The sequence below is a fragment of the Oncorhynchus mykiss genome, chromosome 7, assembly GCF_057628025.1.
Source record: "Oncorhynchus mykiss isolate SJ-2025 chromosome 7, ASM5762802v1, whole genome shotgun sequence".
Classification (NCBI taxonomy): domain Eukaryota; kingdom Metazoa; phylum Chordata; class Actinopteri; order Salmoniformes; family Salmonidae; genus Oncorhynchus; species Oncorhynchus mykiss.
In genome coordinates, this window is record NC_143028.1 from 85645972 (window position 1) to 85673460 (window position 27489).

Here is a 27489-nt window from a genome sequence, read left to right on the forward strand (position 1 = left end):
TAAACCTGAAAGATGATTTTATTAAAATACAATGAATAAACAAAGCCAAATATATAGACTGAATGAACTGAAACAGAACACACACCATGGTTGTGAAGTTCTATGTCAGCCCTTATCCAAGTTATTCCATTCATTAACCCATAGGTTATAAAACACTACAGCGCTGTCAAACATTTGATTTATTCAATGAATGGACTCCTATTGGATAAATACATTAGAAGCCAACATAGTAATGAATGATTTACCATAGAATATACATGAAACACTGTAGCATAATATCTAGACACCAGACAGACTCCCTGCTATAGGTTCGTCACCCCAGGCAATTTCAACAGTAGATGTCTGCTTTATTCTCTTACTACAGATGTGGGATAAGGTCACCATTATTATTTTATACCGATAAAGTTGCTAAACCTCTGTAAGAATCCATCAACACTAAACAGTTCTTCTATGAGGAACTAGCTACCTGGACAACAGAAATGTAACGGTCTAAATTAACACGCCAAAATTTCATGAAATTGAGTCAAACAGACTTGTGTGCATTAATTAGATGTTTCTCATGTAACCTTCCTGTAACACCACTATCATGTCGCCTGGCTGAAAGGCTGATCTATATGACCATCTAAAGCATATCAGAACCATTACAGCTCTATGTATAGATTTACTACTTAACACACACATGTACCATGATTAAAAAATATAATTTAAAAAAGCCTCAAACCATCAACATGAAAGGCTTATTAGTGAGTACACGTTATTCTCCAGTGTTGTATGTTTGCAGTTTGAGCCGTTGGTCAGAGTGCTGGACTGGGTAACGGGTAGTTTGGGCCCCAGGTTGAGGGCTCAGGGCTGGGCAGACACCCCGCTGCTCTCCTCCCTTCCTGGACCAGACATCTGCATGAAGAGTTCTCTCAGTTCGCTGACCTCGTCTTGCGGCTGGGCAACGCTGCGCTGCTCACGATCCTCAATGAAGTCCCACAGACGCACAGAGTTCAGGAACTACAACACACAGAAGATCTGTTACCATGATGCTAGTTAAGTATTATATTGTAGCAGGTATTGGCAGTAGCACCGTACCCTCACGTTCCCCTCAGAGCCCAGCTGCTTGCGGGGTTTGTCCGGCTCGGCCCGCGTTCCGTCAGGGTAAGCATGCATGTAGAAACACTTCCCTCCAAACGGACAGGTTCCCCGGCCCTGGTCAAAGTATTTACACGGCTTCTTACTGCAAGAGAAAACAGGATAGGTGTTGGAACTAGGACACTTGGCAGGGTTAGGGACATGGGGCCTAATTTATAAAACATTGCTTACGCACAAAACATGCATGGGTTGGCATTTATAAAAACTGAACTTGACATGAATCCGCTTATCCTCCCGCAAACTTTAGACCATGCGTACACACAGTTTCTTGTGGTTGAAATATTGCATTGCAAAGTAGTAGCCAGTAGTAGCAGTAGCAGCCTGGAGATGCCTGTAGTAGTAATAGAATGTAGTAAGTGTCCTAGAGTAGTAGTATCCTGTAGTAGTAGTAGACAGTAGTAGTTAGTATCCTAGAATAGTAGTAGACTGTAGTAGTTAGTATCCTAGAGTAGTAGTATCCTGTAGTAGTTAGTATCCTAGAGCAGTAGTATCCTGTAGTAGTAGTAGTAGACTGCAGTAGTTAGTATCCTAGAGTAGTAGTATCCTGTAGTAGTAATATAATGTAGTAAGTGTCCTAGAGTAGTAGTATCCTGTAGTAGTAGTAGACTGTAGTAGTTAGTATCCTAGAGTAGTAGCCTGTACTAGTAGCAGCCTAGAGAAGTAGTAGTATGCGCAGCCTGTAGCAGCCAAGAGTAGTAGTAGCAGCCTGTAGTAGTAGTAGTAGCAGCCTAGAGAAGTAGAAGTAGCCTGTACTCGTAGCAGCCTAGAGTAGTAGTAGCTTGTAGTAGCATTAGCAGCCTGTAGTAGTAGCCTGTACTAGTAGCAGCCTAGAGTAGTAGTAGCCTGTAGTAGCCTGTGGTAGCAGCAGCAGCCTATAGTAGTAGCCTGTACTAGTAGCAGCCTAGAGTAGTAGTTGCCAGTAGTAGCCTGTGGTAGCAGCAGCAGCCTATAGTAGTAGCCTGTACTAGTAGCAGCCTCAAGTAGTAGTAGCCTGAAGTAGCAGCAGCAGCCTGTAGTAGCAGTAGTAGCATCCTGTAGTAGTAGTAGCTAAGCGTCAGTATAGAGACAAAGTAGAGTCACAATTCAAAGGCTCAGACACAAGAGGTATGTGGCAGGGTCTACAGTCAATCACGGATTAAAAAAAGAAAACCAGCCCCGTCACGGACCAGGATGTCTTGCTCCCAGACAGACTAAATATATATTTTTTGCCCGCATTCTGCAACCAAAACCTGCGGACTCTCCTTCACTGCAGCAGACGTGAGGAAAACATGTAAACGTGTTAATCCTCGCAAGGCTGCAGGCCCAGACGGCATCCCCAGCCGCATCCTCAGAGCATGCGCAGACCAGCTGGCTGGTGTGTTTACGGACATATTCAATAATTCCTTATCCCAGTCTGCTGTTCCCACATGCTTCAAGAGCATTGTCCCTGTTCCCAAGAAAGCTAAGGTAACTGAGCGAAACGACTACCGCCCCGTAGCACTCACTTCCGTCATCATGAAGTGCTTTGAGAGACTAGTCAAGGACCATATCACCTCCACCCTACCTGACACCCTAGACCCACTCCAATTTGCTTAACGCCCAAATAGGTCCACAGACGATGCAATCTCAACCACACTGCACACTGCCCTAACCCATCTGGACAAGAGGAATACCTATGTGAGAATGCTGTTCATCGACTACAGTTCAGCATTTAACGCCATAGTACCCTCCAAACTCGTCATCAAGCTCGAGACCCTGGGTCTCGACCCCGCCCTGTGCAACTGGGTACTGGACTTCCTGACGGGCCGCCCCCAGGTGGTGAGGGTAGGTAACAACAGCTCCACCCCGCTGATCCTCAACACTGGGGCCCCACAAGGGTGTGCGTTCTGAGCCCTCTCCTGTACTCCCTGTTCACCCACGACTGTGTGGCCATGCACGCCTCCAACTCAATCATCAAGTTTGCGGACGACACTACAGTGGTAGGCTTGATTACCAACAACGACGAGACGGCCTACAGGGAGGAGGTGAGGGCCCTCGGAGTGTGGTGTCAGGAAAATAACCTCACACTCAACGTCAACAAAACTAAGGAGATGATTGTGGACTTCAGGAAACAGCAGAGGGAGCATACCCCTATCCACATCGATGGGACAGTAGTGGAGAGGATAGTAAGTTAAGTTCCTCGGCGTACACATCACGGACAAACTGAATTGGTCCACCCACACAGACAACATCGTGAAGAAGGCGCAGCAGCGCCTCTTCAACCTCAGGAGGCTGAAGAAATTCAGCTTGTCACCCAAAGCACTCAAACCTCTACAGATGCACAATCGAGAGCATCCTGGGGCTGTATCACCGCCTGGTACGGCAACCGCTCCGCCCACAACCGTAAGGCTCTCCAGAGGGTAGTGAGGTCTGCACAACGCATCACCGGGGACAAACTACCTGCCCTCCAGGACACCTACACCACCCGATGTCACAGGAAGGCCATAAAGATCATCAAGGACAACAACCACTCGAGCCACTGCTGGTTAACACCCCTATCATCCAGAAGGAGAGGTCAGTACCACTAACATTGAGTGGCTGCTGCCAACACACTGACTCAACTCCAGCCACTTTAATAATGGAAATGTATGTAAAATATATCACTAGCCACTTTAAACAATGCTACTTAATACACTGCTCAAAAAAATAAAGGGAACACTTAAACAACAATGTAACTCCAAGTCAATCACACTTCTGTGAAATCAAACTGTCCACTTAGGAAGCAACACTGATTGACAATACATTTCACATGCTGTTGTGCAAATGGTATAGACAACAGGTGGTAAGTATAGGCAATTAGCAAGACACCCCCAATAAAGGAGTGGTTCTGCAGGTGGTGACCACAGACCACTTCTCAGTTCCTATGCTTCCTGGCTGATGTTTTGGTCACTTTTGAATGCTGGCGGTGCTTTCACTCTAGTGGTAGCATGAGACGGAGTCTACAACCCACACAAGTGGCTCAGGTAGTGCAGCTCATCCAGGATGGGACATCAATGCGAGCTGTGACAAGAAGGTTTGCTGTGTGTCAGCGTAGTATCCAGAGCATGTAGGCGCTACCAGGAGACAGGCCTGTACATCAGGAGACGTGGAGGAGGCCGTAGGAGGGCAACAACCCAGCAGCAGGACCGCTACCTCCGCCTTTGTGCAAGGAGGACCACTGCCAGAGCCCTGCAAAATGACCTCCAGCAGGCCACAAATGTGCATGTGTCTGCTCAAACGGTCAGAAACGGTCAGACTCCATGAGGGTGGTATGAGGGCCTGACGTCCACAGGTGGGGGTTGTGCTTACAGCCCAACACCGTGCAGGACGTTTGGCATTTGCCAGAGAACACAAAGATTGGCAAATTCGCCACTGGCGCCCTGTGCTCTACACAGATGAAAGCAGGTTCACACTGAGCACGTGACAGACGTGACAGTCTGGAGACGCCGTGGAGAACGTTCTGCTACCTGCAACATCCTCCAGCATGACCGGTTTGGCGGTGGGTCAGTCATAGTGTGGGGTGGCATTTCTTTGGGGGGCCGCACAGCCCTCCATGTGATCGCCAGAGGTAGCCTGACTGCCATTAGGTACCGAGATGAGATCCTCAGACCCCTTGTGAGACCTATATGCTGGTGCGGTTCGCCCTGAGTTCCTCCTAATGCAAGACAATGCTAGACCTCATGTGGCTGGAGTGTGTCAGCAGTTCCTGCAAGAGGAAGGCATTGATGCTATGGACTGGCCCGCCCGTTCCCCAGACCTGAATCCAATTGAGCACATCTGGGACATCATGTCTCGCTCCATCCACCAGGAACTGTCCAGGAGTTGGCGGATGCTTTAGTCCAGGTCTGGGAGGAGATCCCTCAGGAGACCATCCGCCACCTCATCAGGAGCATGCCCAGGCGTTGTAGTGAGGTCATACAGGCACGTGGAGGCCAAAAACACACTACTGAGCCTCATTTTGACTTGTTTTAAGGACATTACATCAATTATTCCATTTAAGAATGACGGAAGCCACTGTGCTCTTGGGGACCTTCAATGCTGCAGAAATGTTTTGGTACCCAGATCTGTGCCTCTACACAATCCTGTTTCGGAGCTCTACAGACAATTCCTTCGACCTCACTGCTTGGTTTTTGCCTTTCCAATTTATGCCCAATCAAATGAATTTACCACAGGTGGTCTCCAATCAAGTTGTTGGATGATCAATGGAAACCAATTGGACCTGAGCTTTTTTATTGATACAAAAATGTGCAGAAAGGTCTAAAACAGTTTTCACTTTGTCATTATGGGGTGTGTGTAGATTGACGAGGGAAATACAAATCAAATGTGGGAAAAGGAAGGGGTCTGAATACACTGTATATAGTATGGTAAGTATCAAATCAAACTTTATTTTTCCACATGCACCGAATACAACAAGTGTAGACCTTACCGTAACAAGACCTTAATCAACAGTGTTGTTCAAGGTGAGTTAAGGAAATATTTACCAAATATACTAAAGTAAAAATATTTACTTTGTACATGTAGGTAGGGGTGACTATGCATAGATAATAAACAGCATGCAGCAGCAGTGTACAAAACAAATGGAGGGGGGGGGGGGGGGTGACAATGTAAATAGTCCGGTGGCCATTTGATTAATTATTCAGCAGTATTATGGCTTGGGGATAGAAGCTGTTAATGAGCCTTTTTGTCCTAGACTTGGCGCTCCAGTTGTGGAGAAAACCGTCTATGACGTGACTAGAGTCTGACAATTTATGGCCTTTCCTCTGACACCACCTATTACATAGGTCCTGGACAGCAGGAAGCTTGGCCCCAGTGATGTACTGGGCCGTACGCACTACCCTCTGTAGTGCCTTACCGTAAGATGCCGAGCAGTTGCCATACCAGGCGGTGATGCAACCGGTCAGGATGCTCTCGATGGTGCAGCTGTAGAACTTTTGAGGATCTGGGGACCCATGCCAAACCTTTTCAAACTCCTGAGTGGGAATAGGTTTTGTCGTGCCCTCTTCAAGACGGTCTTGGTGTTTGGACCATGATAGATCATTGGGGATGTGAACACCAAGGAACTTAACTCTCGACCCGCTCCACTACAGCCCCGTTGATGTTATTGGGGGCCTGTTCGGTCCACCTTTTCCTGTAGTCCACGATCAGCTCCTTTGTCTTGGTCAGGTTGAGGGAGAGGTTGTTGTCCTGGCACCACGCTGTCAGTTCTCTGACCACCTCCCTATAGGCTGTTTCATTGTTGTCGGTGAACAGGCGTGTTGTCGGTGAACTACCACTGTTGTGTCGTCAGCAAACTTAATGATGGTGTTGGAGTCCTGAGGGGCCCCCGTGTTGAGGATCAGCGTGGCAGGCGTGTTGTTGCCTACCCTTACCACCTGGGGGCAGCCAGTCAGGATAGTCCAGGATCCAGTTCTAGAGCGAGCTGTTTAGTCCCAGGGTCCTTAGCTTAGTGATGAGCTTTGTGGGCACTATAGTGTTGAACGCTAAGCTGTAGTCAATGAACAGCATCCTCAAATAGGAGTTGCTTTTGTCCAGGTGGGAAAGGGCAGTGTGGAGTTCGATTGGATCTGTTGGGGCGGTATGCGAATTGGAGTGGGTGTAGGGTATCAGGGTTTATACTGTTGATGTGAGACATGACCAGCCTTTCAAACCACTTCATCGCTACCGATGTGAATGCTACAGGGTGGTAATCATTTAGGCAGGTTACCTTTGCTTCCTTGGGCACAGGGACTATAGTGGTCTGCTTGAAACGCATAGGTATTACAGACTCGGTCAGGGAGAGGTTGAAAATGTTAGTGAAGACACTTGCCAGTTGGTCTGCACATGCTTTGAGTACACATCCTGGTCAATCAGTCTTTCCCCACGGCTTTGTGAATGTTGCCCTGTTTAAAGATATTGCTCACATCGGCTACCAATAGTGTTATCACACACTCGTCCGGAACTAGCTGGTGCTCTCATGCATGCTTTAGTGTTGCTTGCTTCGAAGCGAGCATAAAAAGGCATTTAGCTCGTCTGGTAGGCTTGCGTCACTGGGCAGCTCGCGGCTGTGTTTCCCTTTGTAGTCTGAGAGTTTTCAAGCCCTGCCACATCCGACGACCATCAGAGTAGGATTCAATCTTGGTCCTGTATTGACGCTTTGCCTGTTTGATGGTTCGTCTGAGGGCGTAGCGGGATTTCTTATAAGCGTCCGGATTAGTGTCCCGCTCCTTGAAAGTGGCAGCTCTAGCTTTTAGCTCGATGCAGATGTTGCCTGTAATCCATAGCTTCTGGTTAGGATATGTACGTATGGTCACTTTGGGGACGACGTCATTGATGCACTTGATGAAGCCGATGACTGAGGTGGTATACTCCTCAATGACATTGGATGAATCTCGGAACATATTCCAGTCTGTGCTAGAAAAACAGTCCTGTAATGTAGCATCCGCTTCATCTGACCACTTCTGTATTGAGCGAGTCACTGGTACTTCCTGCTTTAGGTTTCGCTTGTAAGCAGGAATCAGGGGTTAGAATTATGGTCAGATTTGCCAAATGGAGAGCTTTGTATGCATCTCTGTGTGTGGAGTAAAGGTGGTCTAGAGTTTTTTCCCTCTGGTTGCACATGTGACATGCTGGTAGAAATGTGGTAAAACGGATTTAAGTTGTCAAGTTGGCTGGATGTCCTTTGGGTGGTGGACTATTGTTGAGTGTGAATTACATGGCCAAGAGTATATGGACACCTGCTCATCAAACATCTCATTCCAAAATCATGGGCATTAATATGGAGTTGTTTTCCCCCTTTGCTGCTATAACAGCCTCCACTCCTCTGGGAAGGCTTTCCACTAGATGTTGGAACATTGCTGCAGGGACTTTCTTCCATTCAGCCACAAGAGCATTAGTGAGGTCGGGCACTTGTTTGATGATAAGGCCAGGCTCGCAGTCAGGGTTCCAATTCATCCCAAGGTGTTCGATGGAGTTGAGGTCATGGCTCTGTGCAGGCCAGTCAAGTTCTTCCACACTGATCGATAAACCATTTCTGTATGGATCACGCTTTGTGCATGAGGGCATTGTCATGCTGAAACAGGAAAGAGCTTCCCCAAAGTTGGTAGTTAGTCTTGTCTCATTGCTGCAACTCCAGTATGGACTCGGGAGAGGCGAAGGTCGAGAACCATGCGGAACACGACCCATACCAAACTGCACGGCTTCTTGACACGATGCAACTCAGCGTTGCCGCTTGCTATAAACCACCCTCTGCTCCCAGCTGTGCCCTGGACACCATATGTGAACTGATCGCCCCCCCATCGATCTTCAAAGCTCGTGCTGCTAGGTGACCTAAACTGGAACATGCTTAACACCCCGGCCATCCTACAATCTAAGCTTGATGATCAATCTCACACAAATTATCAATGAACCCACCAGGTACATCCCCAAATCTGTAAACATGGGCACCCTCATAGATATCTTAACCAACTGGCCCTCCAAATACACCTCTGCTGTCTTCAACCAAGATATCAGCGATCATTACCTGCATCCGTAATGGGTCCGCGGTCAAACGACCACCCCTCATCACTGTCAAACGCACCCTAAAACACTTCAGCGAGCAGGCCTTTCTAATAGACCTGGCCCGGGTATCCTGGAAGGATATGACCTGGTCATTCTTTAAAAATGCCTTCCTCACCATCTTAAATAAGCATGCCCTTTTCAAAAAATGTAGAACCAGGAACAGATATAGCCCTTGGTTCTCTCCAGACCTGACTGCCATTGACTAGCACAAAAATATCCTGTGGCATTCTGCATTAGCATCGAATAGCCCCAGTGATATGCAACTTTTCAGGGAAGTTAGGAAAGCTAAGGCTAGCTTTCAAGCAGAAATTTGCATCCTGTAGTACAATCTCCAAAAAGTTATGTGACAATAAAGTCCATGGAGAATAAGAGCACCTCCTCCCAGCTGCCCACTGCACTGAGGATAGGAAACACTGTCACCACCGAGAATTTCAATAAGCATTTTTCTACGGCTGGCCATGCTTTCCACCTGGCTACCCCAGTCAACAACCCTGCACTCCCCACAGCAACTTGCCCAAGCCTTCCCCATTTCTCCTTCACCCAAATCCAGATAGATGTTCTGAAAGACCTGCAAAATCTGGACCACTACAAATCAGCCGGGCTAGACAATCTGGACCCTCTCTTCTAGAATTATCTGCTGAAATTGTTGCAACCCCTATCACTAGCCTGTTCAACCTCTCTTTCGTATCATCTGAGATTCCCAAAGATTGGAAAGCTGCTGCGGTCATCCCCATCTTCAAAGGGGGAGACCTTCTAGACCTATATCTATCCTACCTGCCTTTCTAAGGTCTTTGAAAGCCAAGTTAAACAGATTACCGACAGTTTCGAATCCCACCGTACCTTCTCCGCGATGCAGTCTGGTTTCAGAGCTGATCATGGGTGCACCTCAGCCACGCTCAAGGTCCTAAATCATATCCTAATCGCCATCGATAAGAGACTGTGCACCCATATTCATCAACCTGGCCAAGGCTTTCGACTCTGTCAATCACCAGATTCTTATTGGCAGACTCAACAGCATTGGTTTCTCAAATGATTGCCTTGCCTGGTTCCCCAACTTTATTTTTTATTTATTTATCTGTTATTTTACCAGGTCAGTTGACTGAGAACGCATTCTCATTTGCAGCAACGACCTGGTTACAGGGGAGAAGAGGGGGATGAATGAGCCTATTGTAAACTTACCTGGCAACGACTTCTCTGAGTTCAGTGTGTCGAATCGAAGGGCCTGTTTGACCGGACCACTGGCAGTCTCTATGGGGGTGTCACAGGGTTCAATTCTCGGGCAGACTCTCTTCTCTGTATACATCAATGATGTCGCTCTTGCTGCTGGTGATTCTCTGATCCACCTCTACGCAGACGACACCATTCTGTGTACTTCTGGCCCTTCTTTGGACACTGTGTTAACTAACCTCCAGACGAGCTTCAATGCCATACAACTCTCGTTCCGTGGCCTCCAACTGCTCTTAAATGCAAGTAAAACTAAATGCATGCTCTTCAACCGATCATTGCCTGCAACTGCCCTCCCGTCCAGCATCACTATTTTGGACGGCCACGACTTAGAATACGTGGATAACTACAAATACCTAGGTGTCTGGTTAGACTGTAGACTCACATTAAGCATCTCTAATCCAAAATTAAATCTAGAATCGGCTTCCTATTTCGCATCCTTCACTCATGCTGCCAAACTTACCCTCGTAAAACTGATCATCCTACTGATCCTCGACTTCGGCGATGTCATTTATAAAATAGCCTCCAACACTCTACTAAACTAATTGGATGCAGTCGATCATAGTGCCATCCGTTTTGTCACCAAAGCCCCATATACTACCTACCACTGCGACCTGTACGCCCTCGTTGGCTGGCCCTCCCTTCATACTCGTCGCCAAACCCACTGGCTGCAGGTCATCTACAAGTCTCTGCAAGGTAAAGCCCCACCTTATCTCAGCTCACTGGTCACCATAGCAGCACCCACTCGTAGCACGCGCTCCAGCAGGTATATCTCACTGGTCACCCCCAAAGCAAATTCCTCCTTTGGCCGCCTTTCATTCCAGTTCTCTGCTGCCAATGGCTGGAACGAACTGCAAAAATCACTGAAGCTGGAGACTCATATCTTCCTCACTAGCTTTAAGCATCAGCTGTCAGAGCAGCTCACAGATCACTGCACCCGTACATAGCCCATCTGTAAACAGCCCATCCAACTACCTCATCCCCATATTGTATGCATTTATTTATCTTGCTCCTTTGCACCCCAGTATCTCTACTTGCACATTCACCATTCCAGGGTTTAATTGCTATATTGTAATTACTTTGCCACCATGGCCTATTTATTGAGTTAACACCCTTATCTTACCTCATTTGCACTCACTGTATATAGACACTTTTCTTTTTTCTACTGTATTATTGACTGAATGTTTATTCAAATCAAATATATTTATATAGCCCTTCTTACATCAGCTAATATATCAAAGTGCTGTACAGAAACCAAGCCTAAAACACCAAACAGCAAGCAATGCAGGTGTAACTCTGTTGTTTTTGTCGCACTGCTTTGCTTTATCTTGGCCAGGTCGCAGTTGCAAATGAGAACTTGTTCTCAACTGGCCTACCTGGTTAAATAAATTATCAAATGTTCCATACGCACAAAACCTTTTTCTCTAAAATGTGCACAAATTTGTTTATATCCCTGTTAGTGAGCATTTCTCCTTTGCCAATATAATCCATCTACCTGACAGGTGCAGCATATCAAGAAGCTGATTCAGGTGCACCTTGTGCTGGGGACAACAAAAGGCCACTAAAATGTGCCGTTTTGTCACAACAATGCCATAGATGTTTTGAGGGAGCGTGCAATTGGCATGCTGACTGCAGGAATGTCCAACAGAGCATTGAATGTTAATTTCTCTACCATAAGCTACCTCCAACGTTGTTTTAGAGAATTTGTCAGTACGCCTCGCTTCTTCACATGCAGGATGGTCTGAGGGGAGCCACCCAGACAGCTGATGAAACTGTTAGAAACCGTCTCAGGGAAGCTCATCCGACTGCTCATCGTCCTCACCAGGGTCTTGACCTGACTGCAGTTCGGCGTAGTAACCCGTTTCAGTGGGCAAATGCTCACCTTTGATGGTCACCGGCACGCTGGAGAAGTGTGTTCTTTACAAATGAATCCCGGTTTTACTGTACCGGGCAGATGGCGTCATGTGGACGAGTGGTTTACTGATGTGAACAGAGTGCCCCATGGTGGGGGGGTTATGGTATGGGCAGGCATAAGCTATGGACAACAAACAAAATTCCATTTTTATCAATGGCAATTTGAATGCACAGAGATACCGTGAGGAGATTCTGAGGCCAATTGTCTCGCTTCCATCACCTCATGTTTCAGCATAATAATGTACAACCCCATGTCGCAAGGATCTGTACACAATTCCTGGAAGATACATTCTTCCACGGCCTGCATACTCAGAGATGTCACCTATTGAGGATGTTCTGGATTGACGTGTACGACAGTGTATTCCAGTTTCCACCAATAGCCAGAAACTTCGCACAGCCATTGAAGAGGAGTGGGACAACATTCCACAATCAACAGCCTGATCAACTCTGAGAAGATTTTGCGCTGCATGAGGCAAATGGTCACACCAGATACTGACTGGTTTTCTGATACATGCCCCTACCTTTTTTGTTGTTGTAAGGTATCTGACCAACAGATGCATATCTATATTCCCAGTCATGTGAAATACATAGATTAGGGCCTAGTGAATTCATTACAAATGACCGATTTCCTTATATGAACTGTAACTCAGTAAAGTCTTTGAAATGGTTGCATGTTGTGTATATACACATACATACACAGCACCAGTCAAATGTTTTAGAACACCTACTCTCATTCAAAGGTTTCTTTATATTTTCTACATTGTAGAATAATAGTGAAGACATCAAAACACATATGGATCATGTAATAACCAAAAAAGTATAAAACAAATATTTGAGATTCTTCAAAGTAGGCACCCTTGATGACAGCTTTGCTTTCTCTCAGTGAGTTTCTTGGAATCTTCCGTATTGACGGACTGTCGTTTCTCTTTGCTTATTTGAGCTGTTCTTGCCATAATATGGACTTAGCCCTATTTGGTAAAAGACCATCTTCTGTATACCACCCCTACCTTGTCACAACACAACTGATTGGCTGAAACACATTAAGGGAAGAAATTCTACAAATTAAGACACACCTGTTAATTGAAATGCATTCCAGGTGACTACCTCATGAAGCTGGTTGAGGCAATGCTGTCATAAAAGCATGAATATTTTTGGTTACTACATGATGCCATGTGTTATGTCATCACTATTATTTTACAATATAGTACAAATAAAACCCTGGAATGAGTAGGTGTGTCCAAACGTTTAACTGGTACTGTGTATATACATACCTGACTCCAGACTTGAAGTTCTCTATCAGTCTGTTCTTCTCATCCTGGTCCTCCACCCAGTACACACTGGGGATGACAAACTCAGACACCACTCTGCACTCTGGACACGACCTGGAGAGAGGCAGACGGTATATTATGGCCAGTCATTCTGCTTCACATCACAGTGGCATCATGTTGCTCAACCTATCTGCAACTCCCTCAAGTTGTCAGTATCACCTGATCATCTGAGTTTCTAAACACAGTAATAACAGTGGAAGCTACACATGTGCTTATAGAAGCACCCTGATAGCCATGGTAACAGATGAAACAAGATCAGGGCACATATTCATTTAAAAAATCTCAAGAGTAGGAGTGCTGATCTAAGATCATAATATTACATGGACTTGATCCTAAATCAGAACTACTCAGTACCGCATATGAATTTGGGTCTAGATCCAGAAACGTAGACGATGTACTTACTTGATGATCTTGTTTTCAAATTGCTTGGCACAGTATAGTATATTATTGATGATCATGTTTTCATACTGCTTGGTGTGTATAGTATATCAGTTATTTATGGGATGTTTATGAATAATGACTAAATGATGTATACATTTAGCTTAGAATTATAACTAAAAAGAATACTACTCTGTTACTGTATAAATGTATGAATCTTATTTTAATCATAATACTGAATATAAGGTTTGTAGTTTTAGTCAAGAATTAGAACAAGGACTTTCTGTTCCTTGTTCGAAACGAATGGAGCTATCGTCAGACCGGCTGGAATACTGTGTTCCTTACAGGACATTCTGTCCCCACCCAGGGAGGGGAGAGACCTTGGGCTTGTAGTAGATTGTTTAACAGGTGGCAGACAATGTGAGAAGGCTTGAACTATATGACCATTGTATCTGAGAGGAGGAGGGACATTTATGACGAAATGTGAGGTATATAAACCAATGTACATGGTATTATGACCAGAGCTCTCGGGAATAAACGCTACTGATTAATTTTGAGACTGATCTTTGTCTATTTTATGCAAATAAGAACCTTACAAATTCTTAGAAACGGACAAAGTGTTTTGCTTTGTTACAATTGAATTGGTTAATGAACATATAGGAATTAAATTCCTCTAACAGTTATGAACTCCCTTGATGAAGCTTGTTTTTAAACTGCTTGGTGTGTATAGTATTGTAGTTATCAGCTCCCTTGATGCTTGGTGTGTATAGTAAAACTCACTCTTGTTTTCAAACTGCTTGGTGAGTATAGTAGCTACCAACTCATACTTGTTTTCAAACTGCTTGGTGAGTGTAGTAGCTATCAACTCATACTTGTTTTCAAACTGCTTGGTGAGTGTAGTAGCTATCAACTCATACTTGTTTTCAAACTGCTTGGTGTGTATAGCTGTTATCAACTCACTTGATGATCTTGTTTTAAAACTGCTTCGGGAGTATAGAATAGTAGATATCAACTCACTTGATGATCTTGTTCTCAAACTGCTTGGCGCAGCGCCACTGGCGGATGCAGGAGAGGCAGTATGTGTGGCAGCAGGAAGAGAGGATCCCGAAGCGTCTCTCTGAGGCAGCAGCTTTCTCATAAACCACCTCCATACAGATAGAACACACCTTGTCCTGGCTGTGCTGCGCTGCAAACGCCTTCTCCATGTCCGCCTCAAACACCAACATACACATCTGAGGGACAGCCATCACATGGAATGAATCCAGACTTGATCCATATCCATGCTATTTCATTTATAAATCACCATCACCACATTGAATTATGTAATCGTATGTTTTCGATCTTCTGTTGATCACTTGATATCCAAAACGACCTATTCTTGTTGTTTGTATGACACAGTTTCACTCCTACCAGTGTAGTTAGTGTTAGTGGGTACAGAGTAAATTGGCTTCCTGAGCTCTCCTCTGCTCAGGGTCATGTGGGGGTTAGGGTTAAAGTATGGGTCCTACCTTCTCGTGAGCTCTCCTCTGCTCAGCGTCGTGTGGGTGGAGCACCTGCAGGCTGCAAATGTCACACAGGTCACCATGGAGATAGGGACAGGTGTTTCCGTAGTGACACTGTCCTGCAGCAGCAGAGGGACAGAGCTGTTGCTGGAGGCAGGGGACAGAGACAGGGAGTGGGTAGGGGCTGGCCGTGGCAGAACACTCCAGACTGGTCCTGATGGCGTCCAGGTAGGAATGAGGTTTGGCATGGGCGCCGTTTTCATGGTATTCCGCCCAACACTCCGCCTCGGTTACCTCTGGGCCATCTCCACCATAAGGCATCATTCTGCTGTCACAGCCCTGGGCTGGAACACACACACACAGGATACAGTTGAAGGGAACAGACCTCTGGATTATACTGCTGGCTGCATTACATTGACCTCCCAGTGGCAAACTAAACTACATACCGTAGCTTTATCTCTAAGCACCAGGGTGTTGTATTTATTATGGATCCCCATTAGCTGCTGCCAAGGCATCAGTTAATTTTGCCAGACCCCAGGAAAAGTAAAGCAGTTATGAATGTATTGTAATGTTTTTAAAACTGTATAACAGATTTCACAGCACTAAGTGCATGCCCTCAGGCCCCTACTCCACTACCACATATCTAAAAAGACAAAATCCATGTGTACATGTGTGTATGCATGTGTCTGTTTGTTGCTTCACAGTCCCCGCTGTTCCATAATCTGTTTTTTAAATCTAATTTTACTGATTGCATCAGTTACTTGATGTGGAATAGAGTTCCATGTCGTTATGGCTCTATGTAGCACTGTGCACCTCCCATAGTCTGTTCTGGACTTAGGGACTGTGATGACATGTCTTGTGGGGTATGCATGGGTGTCTGAGCTGTGTGCTAGTCATTTAAAACAGACAGCTCGGTGCTTTCAACATTTCAAAACCTTTCATAAATACAAGTAGTGATGACGTCAATCTCTCCTCCACTTTGAGCCAGGAGAGATTGACATGCATATTATTAATGTTAGCTCTCTGTGTACATCCAAGGGCCAGTCGTGCTGCCCTGTTCTGAGACAATTGCAATTTTCTTAAGATCCTCTTTGTGGCACCTGACCACACAACTGAAAAATAGTCAAGGTGGGACAAAACTAGGGCCTGTACGACCTGCCTTGTTGATAGTGCTGTTAAGGTAGAGCTGGGCTTTATTATGGACAGACTTCTCCCCATCTTAGCTACTGTTGTATCAATATGTTTTGACCATGACGGTTTACAATCCAGAGTTACTCCAAGCAGTTTAGTCACCTCAACTTGCTCAATTTCCACATGATTTATAACAAAATTTAGTTGAGGTTTAGGATTTAGTGAATGATTTGTCCCAAATACAATGCTTTTGGTTTGAAAATTTAGGACCAACTTATGCCTAGCTACCCACTCTGACACTGCTGCTCTTTGTTAAGTATTGCAGTAATTTCAGTCGCTGTAGTAGCTGATATCTATAGTGTTGAGTCATCCGCACACATAGACACATAGGCCTTAAATCAAAGCCAGTGGCTTGTCATTAGTAAAGACTGAAAAAAGTGGGGGGCCTAGACAGCTGCCCTGGGGGATTTCTGATTCTACCTGAATTATGTTGGAGGCTTCCATTCAAAAACACCTGTGGTTTGTTAGACAGGTAACTCTATCCACAATAAAGCCATTACACATACAGTTCCAGTCAAAAGTTGACACACCTACTCATTCAAGGGTTTTTCTTTATTTTTACTATTTTATACATTGTAGAATAATAGTGAAGACATCTAAACTATGAAATAAAACTTAAGGAATCATGTAGTAAAATAGCCACCCTTTGCCTTGATGACAGCTTTGCACACTCCTGGCATTCTCTCAACCAGCTTCATGAGGTAGTCACCTGGAAAGCATTTCAATGAACAGGTGTGCCTTGTTAAAAGTTAATTTGTGGAATTTCTTTCCTTCTTAATGCGTTTGAGCCAATCAGTTGTGTTGTGACAAGGTAGGGGTGGAATAAAGAAGATAGCCTTATTGGGTAAAAGACCGTCCATATTATGGCAAGAACAGATCAAATAAGCAAAGAGAAACGACAGTCCATCATTACTTAAAAACATGAAGGTCTGTCAAGAACTTTGAAAGTTTATTCAAGTGCAGTCGTATAAACCGCTAAGATAAAACTGGCTCTCATGAGGACCACCACAGGAAAGGAAGACCCAGAGTTCCCTCTGCTGCAGAGGAGAAATTCATTTGAGTTAACTGCACCTCAGATTGCAGCCCAAATAAATTATTCAGAGTTCAAGTAACAGACATCTTAGCATCCCTAACCCCAACTGTTCAGAAGAGACTGCGTGAATCAGGACTTCATGGTCGAATTACTGCAAAGAAACCACGACTAAAGAACACCAATAAGAAGAGACTTGCTTGGGCCAACAAACACAAGCAATGGACATTAGACCAGTGGAAATCTGTCTGATGAGTCCAAATTTTTTATTTTTGGTTCCAACCGCTGCGTCTTTGTGAGAAGCAGAGTTGGTGAATAGATGATCTCCGCATTAGTAGTTCCCACCGTGAAGCATGGAGGTGGTGGTGGTGCGATCGTGCTTTGCTGGTGACACTGTGATGTATTTAGAATTCAAGGCACACTTAACCAGCATGGCTACCACAGCATTCTACAGCAAAACGCCATCCCATCTGGTGGGCGCTTAGTCCCACTATCATGTTTTTCAACAGGACAATGACCCAACACACCTCCAGGCTGTGTAAGGGCTATTTGACCAAGAAGGAGAGTGATGGAGTGCTGCATCAGATGACCTGACCTCAACCCAATTGAGATGGTTTGGGATGAGTTGGACCACAGAGCGAAGGAAAAGCAGCCAACAAGTGATCATTATATGTGGGAACTCCTTCAAGACTGTTGGAAAAGCACTCCTCTTGAAGCTAGTTGAGAGAATGCAAAGCTGTCATCAAGGCAAAGGGTGGCTAATCAAAAATATTTTGATTTGGTTAATACATGATTCGTTGTGTTATTTCATAGTTGATGTCTTCACTATTATTCTACAATGTAGAAAATAGTAAAAATCAAGAAAAACCCTTGAATAAGTAGGTGTCCAAACTTTTGACTGATGTCTAAAAAAACAGCCCCCAATCTTATCATCAATTTCTCCTCAGCCGATCATCAGTCATTTGTGTAAGTGCTTGAATGTCTTTCCCCGTGCTGAAAGTCTTGTCAATTTGTTTACTGTAAAATAGCATTGTATTTGGTCAACAAAAAAAAATCTAAAAGTTTACTAAGGGTTGGTAACAGGCTGGTTGGTCAGCTATTTGAGCCAGTAAAGGGGGCTTTACTATTCTTAGGTAGTGGAATGACTTTAGCTTCCCTCCAGACCTGAGGACACATACTTTCTAGTAGGCTTAAATTGAAGATGTGGCAAATGGGAGTGGCAATATGATCCACTATTATCCGCAGTAATTTTCCATCCAAGTTGTCAGACCCCAGTGGCTTGACATTGTTGATAGACAATTTTTCACCTCTTCCACACTGACTTTACGAAATTCAAATTCTTGTCTTCCATAATTTGGTCCGATATACTTGAATGTCAGAGTTTGTTGCTGGCATGTCATGGCTGTTTGCCAATTTAAAAAATAATTAAAGTAATTGGCAATATCAGTCAGTTTTGTGATGAATGAGCCATCTGATTAAATTAACGATTGAGCCGAGTTGGCCTTTCTTCACAGAAATGTCATTTAACCTTATATTTTTTTTTTTTACCCCTTTTTCTCCCCAATTTCATGGTATCCAATTGTTGTAGTAGCTACTATCTTGTCTCATTGCTACAACTCCCGTACGGGCTCGGGAGAGACGAAGGCTGAATGTCATGCGTCCTCCGATACACAACCCAACCAGCCGTACTGCTTCTTAACACAGCGCACATCCAATCCGGAAGCCAGCCGCACCAATGTGTCGGAGGAAACACTGTGCACCTATTTAACCTTAATTTAACTAGGCAAGTCAGTTAAGAACAAATTCTTATTTACAATGACGGCCTAGGAACAGTGGGTTAACTGCCTTGTTCAGGGGCAGAACAGCAGATTTTTACCTTGTCAGCTCGGGGATTCGATTTGGCAACCTTTCGGTTACTGGCCCAACGCTCTAACCACCTGCCGCCTCCTTTGTTTTATAGTGTACTTCTTTTAATTCAGATGATTTCTCGATTTGCAGTACATTTGCCATTCGGTTGTGCAGTCAGACTTATTTGCCATTCCTTTTTGTCTCACCCCAATCAACCATAAAATGTTTCAATTCCTCATCAATCCACGGGGATTTAACAGTTTTTACAGTCATTTCCTTAATGGGTACATGCTTATTAGTAACTGGAATTAGCAACTTCATAAGTGCAGAGTCTGTTTGCTTCTCATTACACACAACGGATCAACAAATATTCTTGACATCAACATAGGAATCACTACAAAAACGTATTGTATGACCTCTTAAACACTATATTAGGCCCAGCCTTTGGTTTTCCTAGATATGGCTGCTATATTGTGATCACTACATCCTATAGCTCTTGATACTGCTTTCAAGCACATTTCTGCAGCATTAGTAAAGGTGTGACCAATACATGTTGATGATTTAATTCCTGTGCTGTTTGTAACTACCTTGGTAGGTTGACTGATAACATGAACCAGGTTACTGGCACTGGTTACAGTTTGAAGCTTCTTCTTGAGTGGGCAGCTTGATGAAAGCCAGTCAATATTTAAATCACCCAGATAATATACTTCTCTGTTGATATCACATACATTATCAAGCATTTCACATCTTATCCAGATACTGACTGTTAGCACTTGGTGGTCTGTAGCAGCTTCCCACCAGAATGGGCTTTAGGTGAGGCAGATGAACCTGTAGCCATATTACTTCAACAGTATTAAACATGAGATCCTCTCTAAGCTTTACAGGAATGTGGTTCTGAATATAAACAGCAACACCTCCACCACTGGCATTTCTGTCTTTTCTGTAAATGTTATAACCATGTATTGCTACCACTGTATCATCAAAGGTATTGTCTAAGTGAGTTTCAGAGGGATATAATAAATTAGGTTACTTACATTGTGTCTACCAATGCCCCTGGTATAATGTATATTCGCTAAAGCATTATGATGACTCAGCAACACAATGGTAGGGATTAACTGAGCTGGGCTTGGGTCATTGATAAGTCATTGTCTCAACGCAGCCTATTAGGCTGTGAAAGGATCCAGGATCCTGCATGATTTGGATGGATCCCATTCTCCTTATAAAACCTGTTTTGTTTCCAAAAGGTATCAAAATTGTCAACAAAAGTAACACCCATTGAGCTGCAATAATCACGTAGCCAGTTGTGAAGATAAATAATCTTGCTAAAGCATTCAATGCCACGATTCAGAGAGGGCACAGGACCAGATATGATAGGTATTTTATTAGTGTCTAGCAGAGTCAATCAAAAATCCTGTTTCATAAGTTCAAAGCTGCCCTTCATAATGTTTTTAAAACCCACATGTCCTGGCGTAGTACATTCAGGAGCAGCTCAGTAATGTAATTTACTCAAGCTCCGGGATAGGACATTGTTTTTGCAACAGGAATAGTCATTTCTTAACATGGAGCTGCACAAAATCACGGCTGGCGAGGATATCCGCCAACTCCCACGCTTCAAAGGATGGTGCAGGCCTCCGACAGATGGAGAAGCCCGCTCAATCCAGAGTAGGGACAGAAGGTTGCCGACGTCAACTTCGAAATCTTAGGGGTAGGTGTATGAGTAGGCACAGCAGCCGCAGACACAGGTAACCTCAGCGTGGAAGGTGCAGGAAGATCAGGCTCCAGGACGGTTTAACTATTCGTTGTTTGCATCCGCTCCAGGCCTCTTGTTGGGAGTGTAGACTGCTTTGCGAGAGGCCGCTGTATTCGGCTTCCACGGCTCGTGACATGCGACCATTGTTGATTGCCATGTTCCTCTGGCTGTGCTCCTTTGACTCCACTATCAGATGTGGGAACTCCGGGCAACACTTGCTTATTCCTTCCTGATTTCTGGAATCCTCCAAACAGGATTTTGGGAAAACCATGTAATTTATTGAAAGTTCCTGGAATTTTGCAACCCCAGCGGAGATGCATCCAACAAGCGCAAACGCCGTCCAGTCACCGGCGTAGAAACGGTAAACATTTCACTCTGCGTTTTCCCCAGTTTCTTACGTAAGCTGGCGACCTGCGTGATTAAGGAAGCCACCTCAAGCCTATAATTCTCGGCAAGCAAACAGTTGTCGTATTGGAACTCTTGAGTGATCCAGTTTGTCCCAAAACAGATCGTAGTAAATACAGCTCCTACAGCGCTGGAACCGTTCATTTACTTCTCCAGACAAAGAGGGCTTCATTGGAAAACTCATCTGGGGCTAACTTTGTTAGCTTGATGGCTAACGTTAGGAGCTTTGTGGCTCTTTCAAGCTGAATTTAACTTGTCAGTTAAGCGGGATTCCAGGACAATAGCGGTTCTAGATGTTAAAAGCTAACAGCGTTGCGGAATCCATGCAAAAACAAGTTTGGTATTTGTTTAACTTCTTGATCCTTCTTGAGACACAGACGTCTCAACTAGGCACCTGGAAATGCAAATGCGCTACGCTAAATGTACTCGTTAAAACTCAAACGTTCATTAAAATACACATGCAGGGTATTGAATTAAAGCTACACTCGGAGGGGGTAGGATGAAGAGGTTAACAAAGATGTTTTAGTTAAAATAACAAACCCGAGCTTTTCCAGCATACAGTGTTCAGTACTGTACCTCTATCTCTCAGCACCAGGGGTTTCTTCCCTCCATTGTGCCTGGGTGGGGGTGCAGAGTTGCCTGGATGTCCCGGGACAGCAACACCAGGGGGAATGAAGGCCCCAGCAGTGATGGGGTTTCTGTTAGGGAGGTCCATGGGCACACCTCTCCCCCCTCCACCACCACCACCAGCCGGCTTGATGTGGTCATACCTACAACACAGAGAGAGTCACACTCCATCATAATAACAGATATTGAACACAATGGTTGGGCTATGTGCATAAAACGCAAACAGTGACTGTAGATTGGGGATTATGTTGTATATTGGTATTGTACTGTTAGTTACTTACTGCACTGTAAGCATCATGAGCATTTCACGGCACCTGCGTTCACATATGATAATCTGTGTACGCGACCAATGAACTTTGAACACCTACGCTGCTGCTACTGTTTATTATCTAGCTGTTACCTAGTCATTTTATTCCTAATTATATGTACATATCTACCTCAATTACCTCGTGTATATAGCCACGTTTTCTTTGGGAATTTATTATGTGTTATTACTTTTCTATTTGCTTTCTCTGCGTTGTTGGGAAGGGCCTGTAAGTAATAATGTCACAGTTGGCCTATTTTATAAACCATTTGACAATTAAAATGTGATTTGTAGCCTACATTCCAGCCCATCGGTGTGGTCAGTCAGTTGGATCTTACCTGCAGCGGTCTCCGTAGGCACACACACCTCTCTGGTAGAACTTACAGATGGTTGAAGGTTTACTGGTGGTCAAATCATGAGAGAACATGCACCTATTCCCCTCTCGGCAGACTCCATGGAGAAAATACCTGCATAGCAACACAAGAAACCGATATAATTAGCTTATGGTTAGCTATGATCATGAGGTTAGCTATGATATCTACTGCCTGCTACGTATTGAGGCCTGGTGTTCGGGGATAGATTCTGATTAGGTTCATACATTGGAGTGATTGGAGGCTACTGGTTAGCAACAGAAACGGTCTGACATCATCAGCATCTTGCTGGTAGGTGTAATTCATACACGCTAGCCTGGCTAACTAGCAGCTAACATAGCTAACTACCGGTAGCTGCACTTTATAATGCTAACTAGCAAGCAATAGCACCAATCGCGTGATTCATGGAAATGTTCACTTTGCACAACACACTGCAGCATGTTTTCACAAATATTTCGTACCAGAATCGTTAGCGGCATCCCAGCTAACTTTAGCTAGCTAAGAAGCTAACATTTGCCAAATCAAAGAACTGAAACAGCTCGAAGCAAGACACACACTCAAGAAACACACTCAAGCAACAATAAAAACAGTAAACACGGGACAAGTTCTACCTGCAGGTGACTTGCTTCGTGTTCATTTTTTATGCTCAATAACATTGGTGCAACGGTATTGATGTTCCCGTTGTCACGTTTGAGTGCAAGCAAAAACTCCCGCCTATAAAACACCCAGATTCGATGAACGAAAGGTTCCGAGGGGAAGGTTCATGACAGGTCAGCAGCCAGGTATGAGTTTCTCGAGCATACGACAGGTATGTTGAAAAACGATTATCTTTAAGAATAAATAAACAGTTATTCTTAAAAATGACTTTTTAACGCGTTGTAATTGTTTCCTTTTTTTTAGCAACGTTTGTAACCCTTAAAAACACCAGTGTTTTTAATCCCCTAGCTCATGCATTTCCCGGTTGAACCTTCCAATGGACTGCACTGTCTTGAAGTTTAACCATTGTGGAAGAAAAATCTATAGTTTTGACAAAAATAGGCTCCAAACAGAGAACACAGGGCGAAAATGCCCAATCTGTCAGGAGCAGATGAGATTCAGCCTCCTCGAGGCACCTGTTAAAGTTCCATGTCCATTTAGTAATGGACACAAGGTCCGGTGTGCCTTCCTCATTGGATCCTCACTGGGACCTGCTTTTCTTAGGTAAAACCAAATCTTTACTGTATTCTCATATTGTCAACAAATGTTTTTTTTTGCAACATTGAATGTTAAAAGGTAAATCATTTTAAATTTGTATTTTCAACTTTCATGTGTCTTCCTGACCGGACCTGTCATGGTGTTTGTCACAGTGAATGGCAGGACTCGGAGCTGCATGTTGGAGTTACTAACTCACAAGGTGCCTTCAGAATAGTTTGCTTGCAGTTTGAATATCAAAACAGCCAGTTTGGGTGTTAGACTGGACTAGGTAACTAGAGCTGATGTCTGTGTTCAAGGTGTGGTGTACAGCTACACCTCCTCAGGAGTCCAGAGAGAGGAACAGGGCTGGGAGCAGTGCCTCTGTGTGCCGCTGGTGGCCCCCGGGACTAGCAGGGGCAGCCTAGCTGGGACGCTGTGGGACAGTGAACTGGAACAGTTCTCCCTCCTCCCCACCTGGTCACGACACAGGTGAATATTACAAATGGAAATAGTTCATTCTTAAAACCTAATAGATAAGATGGTGCTTCCACTTTATAAACCCCACATAAAGAATACCTTTAATATAAAGGGGTTGTATAGTTTATAATAACAACAATTTCAACATGATTATTTTGTTTGACAGACTAATCTCCAAAAGTATTGGTACTGTGACAATTTTTTTGTTTGTTTTGGCTCTGTACTCTGAACCGATACAAATAATTTGAGGGTATTTATCCATATCGGGTGAACCGTTTAGAAATCCCCCCCTCCCTGAACCGTTTAGAAATTGCAGGTTTTTGTACATAGTTGTCCCCCCCCCCCCCCATTTTAGGGAAGGAAAAAGTATTGGGACACTTGTGTATTAAAGTAGTAAAAGGTTAAGTATTTGGTCCCCTATTCATACCACAGTGACTACATGAAGCCTGTGACTCTACACATTAGTTGGATGCATTTGCTGTTTATTGTGCCCAAAATAAATTAATGCAAAATATCGTATTGTCATTTTGGAGTCACTTTAATTGTAAATAAGAATTGAATGTTTCTAAACACTTCTACACTTATTCATGTGAATGCTACCATGATTACAGATAATCAATCGTGAATAATGATAAGTTAGACGCACAAATATTATAGCCCCAAGACATGCTAACCTCTCACCATTACAATAACAGAGGTGGTTAGCATTTTATATCATACGCCCAAGACATGCTAACCTCTCACCATTACAGTAAGAGAGGTGGTTAGCATTTTATATCATACGCCCAAGACATGCTAACCTCTCACCATTACAGTAAGAGGTTGTTAGCATTTTGTCACAATCGCCATATAGGACGGACCAAGGTGCAGCGTGAGTTGAGTTCCACATCTTTTATTAAAGTGAAACTTCAAAAACAAACAACGAACGTGAAAGCCGTGGTGCAACATATACGCACACAAAACAATATCCCACAAACCAGGTGGGAACAGTATGATCCCCAATCACCATTACAATAACAGAGGTGGTTAGCATTTTATATCATACCCCCAAGACGTGCTAACCTCTCACCATTACAGTAACAGAGGTGGTTAGCATTTTGGGGGGGTATAATATGTGTGTCTAACTTTCTCACTCATTATAATTCACAATTAATGCAGGATTATTCATAATCATAATTTAGAACCAAATACTAAACGTTTTTAATACACATAAGTGAATTTGTCCCAATACATTTTGGGCCCTACAATGGGGGCACTACTGTATGTACAAAAGGGCTGTAATTTTGAAACGGTTCATCCAATACAGATGAAAATACCCTCAAATTAAAGCTGACAGTCTGCCCTTTAACGTCAGTCATTGTATAATTTCAAATCCAAAGTGGAGTACAGAGCCAAAACAACAACACATGTCACTGAAGGTCACTGTATTTGCTTCAGGTTTGAAGAGGAGAGGGAGTTTGGCTCGTGTTGCTATGGCTTTGCCCTGTCCTTCCTGAACCAGCTGAGGAGAGCAGAGGGCAGAGAGTCAGTCACTAGGGATGACTTCACACAGCAACATGTCCTGCCCCACGTTAAGACTGCCTCCAAATACATCACAGTCTACCAAGAGATCCATCAGCATGGTTTCTACGTAGCTGATTTATAAGATGCTTGTATTAGTGTAATTTTCAGAGGTTTTGGGATAAAGCTGAAGGACCTTCCGTTGGCTCTTGTATACAATTGGACAATAAAGTGAACTTCAATGAAATTGTTAATGCTTAGTTGCTGGTTAGCACAGATAAATCCTGATGCTTTTAATAAAACATTTAAAAAGCCGATGCCATTATGTTAGAAAATTGAGAAGATGTGTGTAGCAAATCTGAGTAGGTTGATGAGTGTGTATGATGTCTGTATAAGAGTAAAATAAATAATTGCCAATTTGCATGTTTGAGTGTCTACAGCCTTAATATTCATAATTGTATCACCATAACATTATTCCACTGCAAATCTACCATTCCAGTGTTTTACTTGCTATATTGTATTTACTTTGCCACCATGGCCTTTTTTTGCCTTTACCTCCCTTATCTCACATCGTATATAGACTTGTTTCTACTGTATTATTGACTGTATGTTTGTTTTACTCCATGTGTAACTCTGTGTCGAACTGCTTTGCTTTATCTTGGCCAGGTCGCAATTGTAAATGAGAACTTGTTCTCAACTTGCCTACCTGGTTAAATAAATAATTACCTTTAACATAATTGAAAATCACATCCCAGCATTTCCATAGCAATTGACGTTTCACATGATCATGAAAGAGACCTTGCATTACTCTGGAGACGGCTTCACTACAGTACAAATTTATTCCTTCTCTATCGTCCCCCTGCTTGCTGTAAACAAATACATAAAAAACAAACACTAAATTATAAAACAGTTCTTGACAATAGAGTGAGATCAGGTGTGTGTGTAAGTCCGTATGTGTAAGCAGGCATGTAATTGAGAATGCGTGTGTTCATATTCACTTCATAATGTTCAGATATTTTTACATTACATAGACCCTTTACATTGAACTACCTAGACAGTATAGGACTGACCCTTTACAATGAACCACCTAGACAGTATAGGACTGACCCTTTACATTGAACCACCTAGACAGTAAAGGACTGACCCTTTACATTGAACCACCTAGACAGTATAGGACTGACCCTTTACATTGAACTACCTAGACAGTATAGGACTGACCCTTTACAATGAACTACCTAGACAGTATAGGACTGACCCTTTACATTGAACCACCTAGACAGTATAGGACTGACCCTTTACATTGAACTACCTAGACAGTATAGGACTGACCCTTTACAGTGAACCACCTAGACAGTATAGGACTGAGACTTTACATTGAACTACCTAGACAGCATAGGACTGACCCTTTACATTGAACCACCTAGACAGTATAGGACTGACCCTTTACATTGAACTACCTAGACAGTATAGGACTGACCCTTTACAGTGAACCACCTAGACAGTATAGGACTGAGACTTTACATTGAACTACTGAGACTTTACATTGAACTACCTAGACAACATAGGACTGACCCTTTACAGTGAACTACCTAGACAGTATAGGACTGACCCTTCACATTGAACTACCTAGACAGTATAGGACTGACCCTTTACAATGAACCACCTAGACAGTATAGGACTGACCCTTTACATTGAACTACCTAGACAGTATAGGACTGACCCTTTACAATGAACTACCTAGACAGTATAGGACTGACCCTTCACAGTGAACTACCTAGACAGTATAGGACTGACCCT

At 43.8% G+C, this 27489-nt stretch overlaps 2 protein-coding genes across 4 annotated transcripts; one reads left to right on the forward strand and one right to left on the reverse strand.

Moving 5' to 3' along the window:
• On the reverse strand, positions 1–23288 carry LOC110528705 (makorin, ring finger protein, 2). Its single transcript, XM_021610838.3, has 8 exons — positions 23154–23288; positions 22510–22638; positions 21817–22010; positions 15023–15360; positions 14532–14746; positions 13080–13190; positions 1078–1222; positions 1–999 (listed from the first exon to the last, which is right to left on the reverse strand). The coding sequence occupies exons 1-8, from the start codon at positions 23177–23179 to the stop codon at positions 844–846; spliced, it is 1314 nt and encodes a 437-aa protein (XP_021466513.3). The 5' UTR covers positions 23180–23288; the 3' UTR covers positions 1–843.
• Positions 23261–26429, forward strand: mkrn2os.1 (MKRN2 opposite strand, tandem duplicate 1). 3 transcript variants are annotated; one of them, XM_021610842.3, is made up of 5 exons: positions 23261–23350; positions 23443–23742; positions 23889–23935; positions 24033–24204; positions 25630–26429. In XM_021610842.3, exons 2-5 carry the CDS (start codon positions 23516–23518, stop codon positions 25835–25837), a joined length of 654 nt encoding a protein of 217 aa, XP_021466517.2. In that variant the 5' UTR covers positions 23261–23350; positions 23443–23515; the 3' UTR covers positions 25838–26429. The 3 variants fall into 3 exon arrangements, with proteins under 3 accessions (XP_021466517.2, XP_021466516.2, XP_090098300.1); XM_021610841.3 differs by having other exon boundaries at positions 23270–23350; positions 23488–23742; XM_090242174.1 differs by having other exon boundaries at positions 23270–23742.
• The last annotated feature ends 1060 nt before the right edge of the window (positions 26430–27489 follow it).

Coding starts and splice junctions, on each gene's coding strand:
- mkrn2os.1 (XM_021610842.3), top strand. CDS start 23,516: ATGGACTGCACTGTCTTGAAGTTTAACCATTGTGGAAGAAAAATCTAT. Junction 23,936..24,032: donor TGGAGTTACTAACTCACAAG/GTGCCTTCAGAA, acceptor TCTGTGTTCAAG/GTGTGGTGTACAGCTACACC. Junction 24,205..25,629: donor CCCACCTGGTCACGACACAG/GTGAATATTACA, acceptor TATTTGCTTCAG/GTTTGAAGAGGAGAGGGAGT.
- LOC110528705 (XM_021610838.3), bottom strand. CDS start 23,179: ATGAACACGAAGCAAGTCACCTGCAG. Junction 22,639..23,153: donor ACGAAGCAAGTCACCTGCAG/GTAGAACTTGTC, acceptor GTTGCTATGCAG/GTATTTTCTCCATGGAGTCT. Junction 22,011..22,509: donor GCCTACGGAGACCGCTGCAG/GTAAGATCCAAC, acceptor TCTGTGTTGTAG/GTATGACCACATCAAGCCGG.